The 17,820-nt window shown below is 38.4% G+C and overlaps 1 protein-coding gene across 1 annotated transcript in view; it reads right to left on the bottom strand.

The window, feature by feature from the left end:
* PLCL2 (phospholipase C like 2) overlaps positions 1-17,820 on the bottom strand; it is a 200,000-nt gene that overhangs the window by 44,259 nt on the left and 137,921 nt on the right. Inside the window, exon 4 of the mRNA XM_008009235.3 lies at positions 3,552-3,627. Within this exon, the coding sequence (XP_008007426.1) occupies positions 3,552-3,627 (76 nt within the window). The remainder of the gene's footprint in view (positions 1-3,551; positions 3,628-17,820) is intronic.

The raw sequence follows: 17,820 nt of genomic DNA, 5'->3' as shown, positions 1-17,820 counted from the left end.
TTGACACATCTTTTCCCAACTTTTATACATTTCTAACAAATGAACTTTCATGATGTTTCTCCCTCTGCAGATTCCTGTTCAGCTCTCCTGCTGGTGTTCCTTACCAGTCCCCTACTTGAGAACGTGTATGCATGTGTTTGAATTATAGAGACCCACTCTTATACGGCCACATCACTTCTCACTCCCATGGCGGCCCAGACTCACGCATCCCATCACCCCAGCAGGATCTGATATTTAATCAGTCCCTTTAGCTGGCACTGCTGATCTCTGACTCTGAGCAAAGTCCCCATACTCTTGCCCCTGTCTTAAATCCCCGCTTTCACTTCCTCACCCCCGAAGTTGGTGTTCTCCTATGACACCACTTCCTTGTTTACCTCATCAATGGAAAACACTCCTCTCTTTTTCAGAATTTTTCTAAATGTCACGGCTTTCTGTATTATCTCAGACGAGGAGCCTTTCTCCCTTTCTAAGGTCAAGTGTTTCATGACTGTACTTCATTCCTGACCTCACATCTTTCATCCTGAACCTCTGTCTCATCTATTAATGTCTTCCTCTTCACTGCGTCGTTTATAATCCTAGCAACATGGTTTTATTACTAAAATTTCTCTTTTACCCCAACTCTCTCTGCTACCGCATTCTCTTCTTAACAGAGAGGACTATGCAGGCAGGCTGCCTCCAACTGCGCATCTCTGAGTTGTTCCCACTGCTCTTTCCGCAGTCCCTTTGGGTCCTCCACTACTGAGATGCATAGGTTCCTAGCCTACCTTGGTTGGAGGTCTTCACTTCTCAGCACTCCTCTCCTGCCACGCTTCCTCTTCCCAGTACTAACATCAGCATACGCATGTCCCTATGTAAAAAATAGATTTCACAGCCAGAAGCCTGAACCCTTCTGAACTGGGGACACTTTTTAACGTGTTTGGAGGTGGAGGTCTGACTCTTTATTTCCATTCAATTATTTAAATGAGGTTTTAACTAATAAAAATAGATGTTTGTGCTTTAACATTTGAAATACATCGAAAATAATCCTCTCTTGCAGCACTTTGGTGACCTATTATCTGTTGGCAAGCAGAGTAACAATTACTTATCAAAAGTAAGATCTTATGCAAATGTCTTTTGAGCCCAATATAAATTAGCAATTCTTCATATGACTAATGACTATATGTCCTTACCATAATTGTAAACATGAGAAACAAAAGATCAAGGGATTCTAAAATAAGTACTTGGTATAACAGAAGGGCTGTGTAGGCGTTCAGCAGTAACTGTGAAACCAAAAGATAATCTTTACATGCTTCTAAAGATCTTTAAGCCCAGAGCAACTTGAACCATTACACAGTGGTTATTCTTCCCCCAACCTAATCAAAATCCCTAATAGATAAGATTCTAGCTTTTTAAGTACAAGCACATGAATCTCTTACTGAAATCAAACATAAACAGAAAGCCACATTATACACAAAATTATCAAATTTCATAAACCAGTGAATTGACAATAACTCAAATCATTGAATAGTTTTTTTTTCTGATAAACAGTTCTTTTTTCAAATTCCACAAAGGTCACAATTTTCATAGCAATACATGCATTGAATGGAATCAAATAATTAAAATCAAATCATATTTAGTCAGTTAATATTTGGGCAACCACTCTGCGCAGAATGTTAGAACAGATGTCATGCGTAAGATACAGAGAGCAACTTGATACACAATCTTAGTGCTTTAGAAGGTTATTATCCTGTTTACAAGATGGAATGCATTAATAAAATACACAATAACTGAAGAAGCCCTACCAACTGAAGCAAATTAAAGGTTTAAAGGGCTCAATAGAATGCTTTAGGTAACATAAATCCTGGAATCTTGAAAGGTCTCCTAGAAGACTGTTGAGATAATTGAAAAAGAAGAAAGTACAGATTGGCAGAGAGGACAGAGAAAGAAGTCTCAGCAGATGAGTGGTATGTGAAAATCTGATTAAGTAAAAACACAGGGAATGGGGACAGGCAGCCCAAAGCAGAGGGTGGATGGCTCACCGTCCCTTCCCTTCCTTCCTCACTCTCCAGAAGCACCTCCCTTATCTACTGTCAACTGCCTCCCATCAGGTCTGCCCACGGACATTCTCTGCACACAGCTATTATGGTCAGTACCGGAAAGCTCAGGCCCTCTCCTGTTCTACACAAACACCAATGTCTCCCCAGTGCCTCACACACCAACTTGAGACTCCTGAGTAACACACGGTAAGTATTCAATATATTTACTGTGTTTACTTCCATATCTCCTGTTCAATTTGAAGGCTCCAGAAGGTAACCAATCATTGTTTTTCATGTTTTGGTATGTAAGGGCTACCATGTACCTTATGCATACAGAAGTTCAAAACACACCTATTAAATGAATGAACAGATGATTTAATAAATTTTATATAATATTGGCAAAATGGTGGGCTTGTTGGTAGATGACCTCACTCCTCCTGCCGAGGTTAGGAGTTTAGATTTGTTACCAGAGACCCTGCTAAGCAACTGGATGATTTTGCACAGGATAGTGACATGATAAAAATTGTGTTTGAAGAACTTGTTTTAAATGTAGATTGTAGGGAGAGTTAGCCTGGAAAGGACTAGAAATAGAAAGATCATTCTGCTAATAACATTTGCTGACAAGATTAGTAAAACAAGATGGGGATTGTGGAGTTTGTTGATTAGTCAATAATATGAATACTCTTTCAACAGATACTGGAAAAAAATGTCACACATATCTTTATCTTTGATCTATTTTAAACAAGTTCATTTCTGAGATAAGGGATTTTTTTTTCAGAGTAGGCGATTTAGTTTCTTAGTTTAAAAGAATAGCAACCAAAAAGCCTTAGAAAGTCAGGACAATTTTTTTTTTTTTTAATGACTTGAAAATATTCTTTATATTAGAATCTCCCAAATCAACACTCAAAACATTAGAAAATTAAAATAACTCCATTTTGTGTATTTTTATTACAATGCAGAATACCGAATTTTTTGGTTTTACCACAGCTAAAATTAACTGGATGACTGTTTACATGAGAAGAATTTTATAATCTGGTATAACATTTGGATGTTACATTAATGAATTTATCAGCACTTGAAAATGCCAGTGTGTTAAAAAGTGTCAGGAGGTTATAACTGGTACCCATCTCCTTTACAAGAAGCCATTCTCCCTCTGCTCAAGCCTTACCTATTCTACTGTGTACTAGAGTCACGGGTGACCAGCAGGAGCTTTGGCAACACAGTTAACACTGAAGAAGAGATTAGTGCAGAGTTTCTCAATCTTGGCTGTACATTAGAAACACCTGGGAATTTAAAATCGTTATTAATTCCCAGCCCCACACCTCAGACCAATGTTGATGTATTCTGAATGGTCCCCTCAGGTGAGTTTGTTACCTAAGGCTGAGAACCACTGAATTGGTATTTTCTTTAGCTGTAGACAAACAATTTTCTTATTTGATTTTCTTGATATAGCATCCAAAAAATGAAATAGTTTTGGGGCAAAATATATGATGCTATTAATTTTATTTTAAAGAGAGGAAACAAACTTTCACTTACCTGCCTTCTGACAATGTACAATCTTTTCATATACAGCATCTGCATTTTCAATCAACGCCTTGAGGGACTGAATCATCTGCAAAGGGAATATTCAGACATGAGATTACACCTGACAACTAGATACCCTCCTGCATTCATGCACAAGGCTCTTCTCTTAAAACAGGCTGATATGATGATATCAAACGCTTTTTTATCTGACTTTCCACTACTCAACTTCAAATGTACATGTGAGAAATGATAAAATCACGCATCCCCGCATAATGATTAAAACAAGATGTGAATAGTATTACTTTCCAAGTGCAGTGAGGCTAGTACAACACTGAACTTGAACCCTGAGCTAATACTGAACTGAGTTCATTTCAGTGTGAAAAGCTACAAATATGCATGCAAATCTGATCTGAGTTTTAAACTGTATTTTTGGTTATCCATTTTAACAAAATTTTCAACTTCATCTTATAGAAAACTTCAACACCTACACACTTCACTCATTTTAGCCAAAATGTCTTCATATGAAATTCAGTTTAAAACATACAATGAGAATTTAAAAATAGCATTTGTTTGATACCATCCATCACTAATAGTACCTCTAAAACGAGTAGTTTTATGTTTCTATTAGTGGTTTTTAAAATGTTCAAATTTGAATTCTTATTCCAAATTGCATGTGCTTGTTTTAAGAGCTCAAGCTTGAAGAGGAGAAAGAATCAGTGAACAGCTGATCCATTATTTTACTCACCAAAAAGCTAGGAAAAGATCCCTCTGAAGTAATCTTGTTGGCTCTAAAATCATTATGAAAAGAAAATGGGATAGCCAGAAACAACCCTCATGGCTCAAATGGGTACAATTATGATATCTGCCTTAGTATAAATTCTACATATTTGTATTTAAATGTCCAAATATTTTGCATTATAATATTACTCATCTATTTGACATGACCATCATATTTTAAGTAATAAACACCCATCCATTCCTTTCATTTCTGTCTCATTTTTTATTTATTTATTTTTTAAAGAGACACGGTCTGTTTTGTCAGCCAGGCTGGAGTGCAGTGGTGCATTCATACCTCAGTGCACTCTCCAACTCCTAGACACAAGTAATCCTCCAGCCTCCATCTCCCAGGCAGCTGGGACTACAGGTGTGTGCCACCATGCCTGGCTAATTTTTAACATTTTCTATAGAGATGGGATCTTGCTATGTTGCCCAGGCTGGTCTTATACTCCTAGGCTCAAGTGACCTTCCCACCTTGGCCTCCCAAGTACTGGGATTACAGGCATAAGCCACCACACCTGGCCTGCCTTATTTTTCTTTATAGCATTTATCACTAACTGCCCTAGTAATTATTTTATAGTAACTAAATATATGTAGGTTGGATTATTTGCATAACTCAAAAACCACCATATTTTGGTAAGTTATACTTATTTAAAATGTAACCAACATGTCTCTTAAAAAGTGTACTGGCTTCTTAAGGTTAGTCAAACAGTATTTATCAACTTGTACAGTTCTAAAAAAATGGTAAACATAAAAAGTTTAAAGGCCAAGGTAGGCATTTATTTACGCCTTCATAATGTATCTTTAATCATCACTGGGGTCTACTGCAGGCAGTCCCTGTGTGGAAACCAGGGATACCTGACCTACAGGATACAACCCCTGTCCTCAAGAAGTCCACACCCTATGGCAGAGTTTGCACTTTGGAATTCAGTATTTTCAAATTCATTCTTCAAGATCTGAGTTATTCCTGTAAATTAAAATATTCTATTTTACAGCTTGACATATTGAACAGGCAGCGATAAAAATGAACCGTTAAGAACTTTATTATACTGATATAAAGTCGTTTGTGCCATTACATAATTTGCATACTGGAAAGGTTCATACCGTCATCAGTAACCTTTTTCAGCTTTGATGTCAAGCCAAATGAGAGATACAAAGAAGCAAGGACTTCTTCAAGCAAGGATGGTGATTGTCACAGCTTAGTATCAAAGAACTGGCCAACACTGTGTCCCCATCATTCAAACAGGAAAAGGAAAAAAAATATGATCAATGAAATGAACCTAGTCATGAAACAAATGAGGACAGGAGCAAAAGCAGGAGTGGAGAAGAACAAAACAGCAGCATTAAGCGCAGGCTCACACAAGCAGATGAGAAACTCATCTGGGGAATGGTGTAGCAACAGAAAGAGCACAGATTTACATGGGTTCCAATCCTGGTTTTATTACTCATTAGCTTTGTCATCTAGGACAAGATATTTAACCTCACAACCCTAATTTCCTACCCATAAAATGAGCTTACTAAAGACATTACACCTCATAATGTGAGGACTAAATGAAAGGATGCGTGAGGAGCGACTGGCGCAATGAAGACACTTTCAAGTGGCAGCTGTCACGGTTGACTCCCCATTTATCCAGGAGGCCTGGCAGAGCATTTTCTGGTAGCCCCAAATTAGCTGAATGCCTTCCTTTCATATGTTCACTGGCAATGTTTCCAATACTCACTACTAATTTTAGTTCCACTTGAAAAGCTGGGTGTGATGAAGCTCAGAGAAACAAGTTGCATTATTATTCTTAGAATCATCTTCCAGTTTAAGTATCACCAAAGGATAAATAATTATGTACCTTCCAGCTATAAAATATATGCAAGGCTGAATAAATGCACATTCATCTCAAGGGTCCAGATACAGAAGCTCATCTGCCTCCTAAATTCTATAACACTTGGAGGATTATTTGTTTATTCTTGGGACAATTGTTTACTGAGGCCCTCTATGTGTGGGACCCTGAGCTAAGGGCTGAGTATGAAGCACATGTACCCTAGAACTTAAAGTATATACATAAAAAAGAACAAATGCTGCACTAGGACTATGGTACAGAAATAAAACAGATGCATAAACAATAACTAAAAAGGTGGGATTGCTATTGTAGCCTGTGAGCTATGGGATGTGATAAAATTAAATACTCTGAAGCTACAGCCCTTTGGTGGGACATTTAATGATGAAGTACTTGCGGTGTAATGGTATCCATGTTGACACCCACAGAAGGATCCACTTGTGACTTAGATTTCAATACAGGAAGTTCCTCTGCTGATAATGAGAGTGAATATCACCGCAGCCCCCCATTCATGAGTAGTATATAAAATATGAAGATGACTAATATATCAGGGTGGAGAACACTAATAGTGAGAAGCCATTCCTCCTAGGTTTGAAAGTAAACAGCAGGAGGCATTTGCAGACTGTATTAGAGGGAATTCCAGAGGGAACCAGCCTAGGAGAAGGCAGCCCCATAGTAAACAATCAGCAAAGCATAGACAAGGCAGCAGAAAACACATGCAGACCTCAGCAGAGATGATTCATATTGTCACACCTGTTATCAAATATTTGTACTACTTGCTTCAGAAGGAAGAACTGCCAGTTGGGATATTTTTATAGTTTGGGGGTACATATTTATTATTAAATTAATGTATGGTTAACAGTTTATAGTTCTTGTTCTTAACAGGCATATATTAATCTTCAACTTTTGCATTATTGCATAAATTCTCCTTGAGTCTAAGAGCTCCTTTAGGTGCTGTTAAGGAAGCTCTCAGGACTGTAGGCTCCACAGGAACACCAGGCTTAGAGGACAGGTGAGGCGATGGGCCTTCAGGCCCCTGCTCAGCGGACTGATGCTTCCCTTTCATTCTGTCGTCAATTATTATTGAACGTAGTGCACATGGCACTGAGGATGCAGTAGAGACGACATGGGTCCACCAGCTGATCTAGCAGGGACCACTTTCTGTCTGGGTCTACTGCTTTATAACAAGCTGTGATTATAAATAGTACAAGTGTTGGTTGAATGAATCAAGATGAAAGTAATTCAACATCTCTGCATCAAGTATGTACTTGGTGCTTTCTATTTTATTTACTGATCACATTATCCATGTGAGGTGAGTAATTATGAGGTTAGTTTTACAGATGTGAACACCGAAGACCTACCTGAAACGTAAGCAACCTTTCAAGGTCATCTGGTACTATAGGTAAAATAACTCTAATTAGCAAGTCATGAAACTGGTATTCTGTTTGGTCTTGAAGCCTCTGCTTTTTCCACAAAACCATGACAGGTCTTGACACATAAGTGGCAACTGCACAAGTGAAGACGAAAGGATGTTCCAACCAGAAGAAAGCACAAAAGCAGAGGAAATTCTGTAACTCCTAAAAGCTGCTACACACAATATAGTAATCTCATCTCAGCTACTAACACTGACCCAAAGTTTTTTTTCAGAATAATATTTCTATAAAGCACTTTGAGAAAACATTTTAAAATGACAGCAATAAATTACTTGTCTCTATTTTACAATTCATTATTATAAATAATAAATAATTTATATTTAATGTGAAACTACTAGAATAGGTATCTCAGATTAGACAAAAGCAGATGTGTGGGTAGTAATATCAATGCATGAGCCAAAGGAAAAAACTACTTTATCTTGTTTTCTCTGTGTATATTACATTGATATGTCACTAATGAATGCAAAGCCAAGTAGAGTGGTTAATTATATAAGCATTATCTGCATTAATGCAAATGCATGAATTTCATCAAGCCCCTATAAACACACAGGTGTAAGCCTTGGTTGGCACAGCAATCAGACACCCTGCTGCCAGCCTGAGTAACTCACCACATGGATGTTTATATTGTTTTTTCCAGGGCAAGATGCTTTTATATGGTTGTTGCTAATGGATTTTATATTAGTGGCCTGTTACCAGTACCTCCTACATTTCTGGAACTAAAGTGTTTGGAAAATCTATGGATTTAACATAGCCTAGAAATCTATTTCATAAATTTGATCACCTCTAATATAAGATTTTAAAACAGAATTTGAGCAGATGAAAAGCAGGAAATTTCAACTAAAGGCAAAATAAAAATAAAAATTTATATTTTATTAAGCTGGAAAGAAACCAGAAATGCCTTTCATCAGAGTGCTATGTTTTGAAAGAAACTCCCATGTTAGTGTAAAGTAAACTTCTCTGTTTATAGACACAGCTATGAGAAGGGTTATTATTACATAAATATATTATATATTACTAGATTTCTATAGACTGCTCTTCATATTCTGTTTTGAAACTTGCTTATCAACTAGGAAAATTCAATTTTCAGAATAAGCAAGTCTGTGATTTTATATAAGGACCTTATGTCTGATTTCAGACAATTCACTGAATTGCTCTTCATCTTAAGAACACAGATTTTGTTAATAATTATAAAAGTAGTTTGTGAATAATTTTAAATACTTGGGTGAAAGAAGTTTTAGTAATAACATCTTCTGAATTCTAGATTATTTCCCCTTTATCTTGTTTTGAATCTCAGTTTCAGACAGAAAATCCCAACCTCAAAACTCCTTTCTTTGCCTGTCCTACTCAACACAGATGTGACTACTGCATCTTCTGTTGTAGCTGTTTCTAACGAAGTTACAAAGTCTGAGATGTCCTAAAGTTGCTATAAAAGAAAAATGCTAGATAGTAAAAAAACTTTGTTCCTTCACATGGATTCTATGATTACTTGACACATAACAGGGAAATATCTTTCCAAACTCAAAAAAGGTAAAGATTACCATTCTCAAACATGCCAATGGGCTTACAACAATGATGGACTATACACCTGGCCCTAACCACTGAATGCCCCCAAACTGCCATGATCACCTTGGAGATCCATGATAGGCCTCAGTGGACCAGTAAACACCCAGGTAGCAAGATGGGGCTTCAGGCACCACCAGGCTCAGGATGACCTTGGGAGGATTGGACCAAAGCAGGACTTGCTTCTCTGGACTCCAGGGGTGAATACAAAACAGCAAATGTGATCATGGATAAGGTTTTCAGAAAATAGGAACTAATTCAATCCAAAGTAACTTTTTCCCATCTAGTCAGAATTTTCTGAATGGCAACCTCTGTTATGGTTTAAATGTGTCCCCTTCAAAATTCAAGTATTGCCAATGTGATTGTATTAACAGGCAGGGCCTTTAAAAGGTGATGAAGCCAAGAGGCCTCCTCCCTAGTCAATAGGATTAAGGTCCTTATAAAAGAGGTTTCACACAGCGTTCAGATAGTGTGTCCTTTTGTCTCCCGCCACATGAGGAGCCAGTCAGAAGACCCTCACCAGACACCGAGCCTTGATTTTGGACTTCCCAGCCTCCAGAATTATGAGAAAATAAATTTCAGTTTTTATAAATTGCCCAGGCTGTGATATTCTGTTTTAAAAACACAAAATAGACTAAAACAGCCTCTTAAAGCTCAGCATCCCTGGTGGATGGTCAGCCTTGTACTGTGTGGCCCTGCAAAGCCAGTCAGTTCACTAATGCCATGAATAGGACAGAAAGTAAGATCAAGATGCCCTCAGGAATTTGTAAGCTTTGGTGCTTTTTTCTGCACTCTTGAAAGAAACAGCTCTCTGAGTTAGCAATATAATCTCTCTTTTTATCACTATAAAATAATTATTACTGTGTGGGTAAAGAATTTTGTTTGGTTCTAAAACATCAGGATTTGAGATTTCTCAACTGAAATCCAGAGGTAAGTTTTTCCTTTACTAAAGCTGCCAAGTACAGAAAAATCTTACAAAGTTGAACTAATGGAAGAGGCACCATTTATAAAGTTATTGTTGGAAAATACAGCGTACTTTTAAATACTTGAACATAATATAAAAGTCACATATTTAAATTGAAATACTAAAAGATTATTGCTGTAGAGGTCTTTGGCCAGCTCTGCACTACAATGAAACCCAGCTCCCCTTTCCATCTCACATGGCGGGAGCACTGTAGCTGCAGTCCGCTGTGGGAAGGACAGAGAGCTGGTGCCCATCCAGGGGCCGAGGTCTGCCATATCATTAAGAGCTGTGGTCATCCTCTCTTCCAGCAAGGTCACTATGAAAACACTTTCCAAATAACAAACCGTTTCCAGAGTAACTTGTCCTGGGTTTCTTATGAAACTTCATTTCCACTACCACATCTTTCACTACACAATTTATACAGGGGAAAAAACCTACATAAAAGAAAGTTATAGAGAGAACCTGAGATGTGCTTGATAAAAAGCACTACTCAACTGCTAACAAACATATAGAGGAGCATATTTGGGTGCTGCCACACACAGAACCCCACTGCAGGCATGATGCGGAAGGGCAGGACTTGAAATCATGTAAAATATTGTTAAGTTTTCTAGGCATCTCAACTCGTGTTAAAGAATGTAAGGAAACATGGATAGAAAAGGAGTAAGGGCCAGATTGGATAAGATATGAACTTCTACATTGTAGAGTTTGAATTTAATCACAAACCCTTGACAATTTTAAGCAGAGGTGTTGTGATCAAAGTAAAATTTCAGAACCATGAACAAGCATCAGTGTGAAGGACGAAATGGCAGATGGGAGCACAAAAGTGGGAACACGAAGCAGGTGGGGGCCACCGCTATATGAGAGTCATGAGAGGCAGCAGAGGGGCTGGAAAGAAAAGATGACATGAAGAGATTACGTGGGGGAGGACTCCAAGGCTGATTTGCTGTGGGCACAGAAGGGAGAGCCAAGATAAGAGAGGAAAATTAGTCAGGATAAAAAAAATTGTAACACACCTTACAGTTACAGAGTGCTTTCCAGTTTACAACTAGACATGTTACACACCCCACAGTTATAGAGTGCTTTACAGTTTACAACTAAACATGTTATACACCCCACAGTTGTACAGTGCTTTACAGTTCCTTTAAGTATGTTAATGCATTTAGGATGTGAACTTCCACCCTAGTTGAATTGAGCTGGTGGTTACAGTAGGGAAGTCTAAGAATCTTGAGAAGCAACCAGAAATTATGTGACAACTTGGTTCTGGCACTGGATAATCAAAAATTTTCTGCACAGAGGTAGTAGCTGAGATGAAAGAATGTCTACATCTCTGAGGAAGGAATTTTAAAGATGAATGAACACTGCATGATGCTCCAAAATCACTGGAATAAGCAGAGAGAATAATAACTAGTATGACAGGTGCAAGAGTGGTCAGAGGGCAGGAAAAGAACAAGGATGCTAAACATTTACAGATGTGTACAGAGAGAGGCGCTGGAAGGAGGGTGAGTCCACAGTATTGGAAGTTGTGGACTTGGTAATTTGGTGATCTTGAGTAACTATGAAGAAATATACAGTAAGTCCTCTCTTAACATGAATAGGTTCTTGGAAACTGTGACTTTAAGTGAACAAGGTACAACAAAACCAATTTTACCATAGGCTGACTGATACAAACAACGGTTAAATTTCCACAGCGTATTTCTGGTCACAAAAACATCATCAAACTTCTCAATAAAGATCAAAACACTTCTAATTTTAAATGCTGAAATAAATGCAAACTATACATACATTTAAGAAAGATTAATGAAAACAAGTAAGATCATTATTTACTCAATTTGTGGTGAATTCGTAAGTGACAGGAGTCATAGCGGTGGTGTATTAAATCAACAAATGTTTGCAAAATGAAAATTTTCAGAGGAACCTCTACTACCACACAGCTCAAAAACAGTTAACAAATATTGCTGTGCATTTGGATGATTGCCAAATACCTGATAAATTTTTATTTCCCAATAACTTATATGCATTCATTCATTCATTTATTCATTTTCCAACCCACTTATTCCAGATCAAAGGTGGCCAGCGCCTATCCCAGCAGCTCAGGGTACAAGGCGGAACCCACCCTGGACAGGAAGCCATCCCATCTCAGGGCACATCTACACTCACTCACAGAGACCCTGAAGATTGTCCAATTCATCTGAAGTTCACATCTTTGGTATGTGGGAGGAAACTGGAGTACCTAGAGAAAACCTACACAGACGTGGGGAGAGCATGCAAACTCCATACAAGTGGCCCCAGCTGGGAATCAATTATTTTTTCCTCTTCGATGTCATAATGAAATGATGCTGAACAAAACGACATTATTCAAGGACCTAATGTAACTGCAGTACGACAGTTCTGTAATCCTAAAACTCACCTCACTATACAAAATAGTGCAATAAAAACCACAGGGCTTGCAAGGAAAGTGGGTTAGGGGCACAACACTAAAAAATTTTTCAGTGACACATAAACAAAAAAAGACATCGAATAAAAACAATATGACAGTTCTGCATATGTTAAATGGTTAAAGAATGAAAAAATACTACAATCAACATGGCACTTAACCTTGAAAAAGACCTGAAGGTTGCTGGTGGAAGTGGGTGTTGGAAGAGTTGCAGCTTGTGAGTCACTGTGAAGTGGTGGAAGGAGGGTGATCTGAAATATAACGGAAAATTGTAACACAAGATGTAGAGGGTGTAGCTGATAACACATTTTGTCAATTGAAGAATATGGTGGACGTCTGAGGGGTGTGTGTGTAATTTCAGTTTACCCAGGTGCAGTTTTGCACACACAAAATTGTGCATACGCAAATGCAAAATTTTTGGTATGCTCAAATCGTTATTTAACATATAAACTGCATTCAAGCACGTTTGAATGTTCAAAACAAGTATTTGTAGCATAATTTACTATAGAAGGGAGAATACTTCAAAATATTTCCAAAAAATTTGTTTACAAAATTCTTCTATGCAATTTTATTTGAAGTCTAAGTTAAACTCTCAGTTTCTGCCACATTCAAAGCATGGTTTTGGCATCATACAAGTCTGCCTCAACACCGTATTCAACTATTTTAACGATCATTTCTTGCCAGAGAACAGATGCCAAATGCTATATAAATCTGGAATGAATTATGAATTAAGAGTGACCCAGGGTCCACATGTGGGAAGCTAACTATTCTCTAACTTTTTCCAATACACTCTAACTTTTCATAAAGCTCACTTCAGAGCTGGCGTAGTACCTAAGGGACCAATGTGTCTTTCCTGTTACATAACTTTTATCTAAACCCTGACACAGCCTGAACCTCTCATGTACTACATTTCAGATGAAATCCTATAAAATAAAATCCCATCTTGTCTGTAGGTATCTAGTTGAATTTTCACATTATAAAAAGCCTCCTCTAACACAATCAATGTCTCTATCACTTCTCACCCTAAATTAATATATAATCATATTCACACACTTAGAAGGGAGCCACATCTCACAGGTTAAACTTTAAGTGCAGTTTCTGAATGTAATCACCATACAAACATAAGATACAGGCATATGCTTATCATATACAAGTGTAACATAGGTGTCTCCTGCCTTCACTCAATAACCATTTGGATTCAGCACAACACTCATGAAATAAATAGTATCACGTAGTCAAAAGAACCAGTTTATTGCCTTTGGTTCCTACTTTCTACAGGTGCTGTGTGTCCAATGCGCACTGCATGGACCTACCATTTACAGTTGTGGGTATTTCTGAGAGGCACTTCCCACATTAGCCACTAGAAGTCCTTAGTAATACACATTTGTTAGGCTGGGAGGAGAGGAAAAAGGAGCAAAGATAAGGAAAAACAGCACAAAGAGGATAGTGGGCAAAAAACAAAAAAACACATCTAGAGGATTAAAAGAAAAACAATCGACAAAATCATAGAGGCAGAGCTTAGAGGAATCAAAACAATGAATGCACTAGGGTGATTTATGTCACCAAAAACTGTGCTTTTAAATTAGATAAGAAATTTTTATTTTTATGCAGACAACTGAATGAGCCATAAAGTCACAACCAAACATAGATTTAAAAGGCATTCACTACTATTTCTAGATTAATTGAGATTTAGCATAACCAGAAGTCTCCATGTATTCCCCAACATATTTAAATAGACCGGAGGCAATAGCTTGGGGAAAATTGAAAAGGGGGCTGGAGGGGTTCCAGTTGTACCAAAAGATTGGTTATAAAGTCAATGAATATACTTTAAATACTTATCCTACTCTACAGTTTTGGAAAGTATTTAAAATTTTTAAATTTCAAATTTTAGCTTTTAACCAAAACTTAGTTAAGAAATGTAAGTTATTTAATCTTATTTCAGGAAATAAACAGAATTTCAAAAAATGGAAGGAGTTTTGAATTTGATTTTGTAGTTTCTGGTCCTGAACAATATAATATTCATAGGAAAAGCAGAAAAAAAAAAAAAGTTGAAAATTGAGCAACAAAACAGAAGCTAAACTACCCTGCAAAGGAACTCTGCTGCAATTATGAAACTATCCAGAAAAGCTATATAATAGTTTCTACCAGTTTATGTGGTAATTTATTATACTATGCTTTTCTATATGAAGAGTTCATGTGCATTTAAATGATGATAATCCTCTTCTCTATTTTATTATCAACCTTACATGACCAGAAGTCTTGTTAGGGGAGAACTTGGTATGCTATATATCATTTTGTACATGATTACTGTGGGAAGCCTTATACAATAGTCTCACATTAAACAATCTACTTTATAGCACATGATAAATTGCTTTGCACCATGGTCACCTCAAGGATGTACACACACACAAACCCCATCCTTTCCCAGGCCTTTGGTCATGTCAGCCTCTTAACACTATAATACACTTCTCAGCTTTTCTAAGCTACAATAATGATGTGCTTACACGACATCCTCATCCCATCCTAGACAGCACGAAATTTATGTGTGCCTTGTACTCAAGTATTCTCTACAGTCATGAAAGGAGGAAGGGATGTGGGTAGGTGAACGGATTTAGCAACTGAGAAGGAACTTTCGACAGGTGCTGTGAGCAGCCAGGTGCAGTCCAGTGAGGATATAGTCCACAGCCACCTTGCTGGCTTACTCTCTAGTAAGTGCCTGGAAAGAGGGCCCAGGGCCTCAGTGTCCCTCCCTTGGTCTTGGAAATGTTAAAGATAGTGAGTTCAGAGGCTACATCCTGAATAGAGGGTAGTCTCTCCAAAAAAACTGATGAGAATGGTTCAAAACCTGCTCTGAATCATTCCCGTGGGAGGAAAAGGGAACTTGAGCTGGTTAAACCCAATTATTCAGTGAGCAAGCTACTTCTGAAGAGTACATTAGGAACTTCTGGATGCTACATTAACTCTTTCAAGTCACTAAGGACCCTTTAGTTCTGACATGCTCATTTAAAACTATTACTACTAAATTAATTAAATTTCAAAAGATACAATTTGAATTAAACATAGTACCACTTTTATTACTGCCTATTTATATCAAGTCTTTTCTCTAAGGAGATAAAAGGTGATTTAGAAACTCCTAATTAACAGAAGGTAATTTAATCATAGTCTTACTGTAAGGTATCATTAGTTTCTCTCAAGTCTGTGATAACTAAGTACAGATGTAAGTTAAAAGAGGAAAGCAATTGAAGACTTCTCTGTAATGAAAAGCAATACTTTTTTTTTTAAACACAGCAGAGTGTCCACAGTTCTCCAGGAATAACAGAGCTGGAAGAATGCATCTGAGCAGCTACTAGAGTATTTACTGTATAAACCCAGCTGTAGTGTTCTTCCTGATGTTGACCACATAACTCACATGTTCTAGTATCTTCCCTTTTCAGAGCAGAGAGACAACTTGCCTAGCAAGATGATGGGAAAACTTACCTTTTGCTTTTCATTTTGAACTTTAAACCTGACTTTATGAAATGGAATAACTATGCTCTGTATAAATAACAAAGTGGGTCATCACAAATGTGGCTCTGGAATTTGGAGTGATGTTAAAATAAACTCACACATAGGTCTTCAAGCTTCAGGAGCTATATGCATCCAGCCTTTGAAAACTAATAATGACAATCATAATGACTATGATTTATTGAATATTTATTACGTTCTAGTCTATTTACAGGTACGTAGTCTTATTTATAAGCCTTTGAGATTTTGATCTAATGTCCATTGTAGAGTTTTAAAAGTGGGCTTGGGCTGGGCACAGTGACTCACACCTGTAATCCCAGTACTTTAGGAGGCTGAGGCTGGAGGATCGCTTGAGGCCAGTTCAAGACCAGCCTGGGTAACAGAGTGAGACCCCATTTCTTAAAAAAAAGAGGGAAACAGCCTTGCCCCCAGTCACACAAGTAAGCACTAGTGCAGGAGCTAGCTCATTAGCAGGGGCTCATCTATTTCCTAGGGTGCAGTCTTGTGCATATGTGTTCACACCCCATGCACACCTACCTGGGTGGTCTGTGAATACACCACTGTTCTTATTAAGATATGCCCTTTGTAAAACATGCCAGGGAATACCTTCTGTTGCCCTGGGAGCCAGTTCATGGTGGCAGGTGAGATAAGGATGAAGACAAGGATTTCCCAAGGCGGAGCTGGAGCTGGTGGATGCTGTGTGTGGTTGAGGGGAAGGGGAGCCAAGGCTTTCTTCCCTGGGAGATGTGGTTTGGCTCACTCACCAGGGTCAGTAGGTATTGGAGAGTGGGGGCCTGTAGCAGTTGGGGGAAAGTGGCTGTCTGACTTTCAAGAATTTCTCTGCTCAGCTCAAATGGAGCCTATCCCTACCCAAGGTGTCCCTTTTCTCGTGTGACCCAGTCCATGTGCTAACATCATTGCACACCACAGCCTCTGACTATTAGCTCATGTAACAATTGATTTATGAGCATGCTTGGGAAAAATCATAAAACACTGTACACATATGAGGGATGTTCCCACCTCAGGTGGCTTAACTGCACCAGTTTGCTCTCCTATCGTAGCCAGGTGAATAACTAGGGGCTCTCACATTTTCCTCCTCCTCTCTTCTGCACTAAGCTCTTCTATATAGTTTTTTGTTTTTTGTTTTTTGTTTTTTTTTTAAAGGGCATATGAATCTTTAAGGAGGGAATTTCAGACAGGATAAAGGATCCTCTGGTAAAAGGTGGGGAGACATCTAGGGTCTGAACAAGAGGTAAAAGATCCAGGAGCTGGGATGCTCAGATCTTCCTTCTCAGGACTGGTCTCTCCGGCCTCTGGTCCCTCTCTCCCTACAAGCATCTGGAGCTGTCCAAGCACCTCAGGCATCCTCCTCTTCTTGGACTAGCAAAGCCAGCCCTCACTGCCTTAGAATGTGAGTGCTTCCATACAGACCTAAGACTGGAAGAGCAGCCACTCCACCCTCTGGTCCCCCTGCCCCAAGGCTTTTTGTGTGCATGGAAATAAAAATCAAGTTCAGGGAATACAGGGACATATGGGAAAGACATGTATGGTAAGAAGGGCACCTGATATCTGTGTCCTGGAGATCAAGGTTATTTTCATTCATTCACCAAAAATGGATTTTGAGTACCTGCTGTGTGCCAGGCTCTGCTGTCGGTGCTGAGAACGCATTGTTGAATAGGATACATGGGCCCTGTTACCCTGGAGCTCAGATTTCAGGGAGAGGAAGAGAGGTACTTTTAAAAAAGGAATCCCCAGCACTTTGGGAAGCCAAGGCAAGAAG

The sequence above is a fragment of the Chlorocebus sabaeus genome, chromosome 15, assembly GCF_047675955.1.
Source record: "Chlorocebus sabaeus isolate Y175 chromosome 15, mChlSab1.0.hap1, whole genome shotgun sequence".
NCBI lineage: Eukaryota > Metazoa > Chordata > Mammalia > Primates > Cercopithecidae > Chlorocebus > Chlorocebus sabaeus.
Note: the sequence above shows the minus strand (reverse complement) of the source record. Positions and strands in the feature narration are given on the sequence as shown.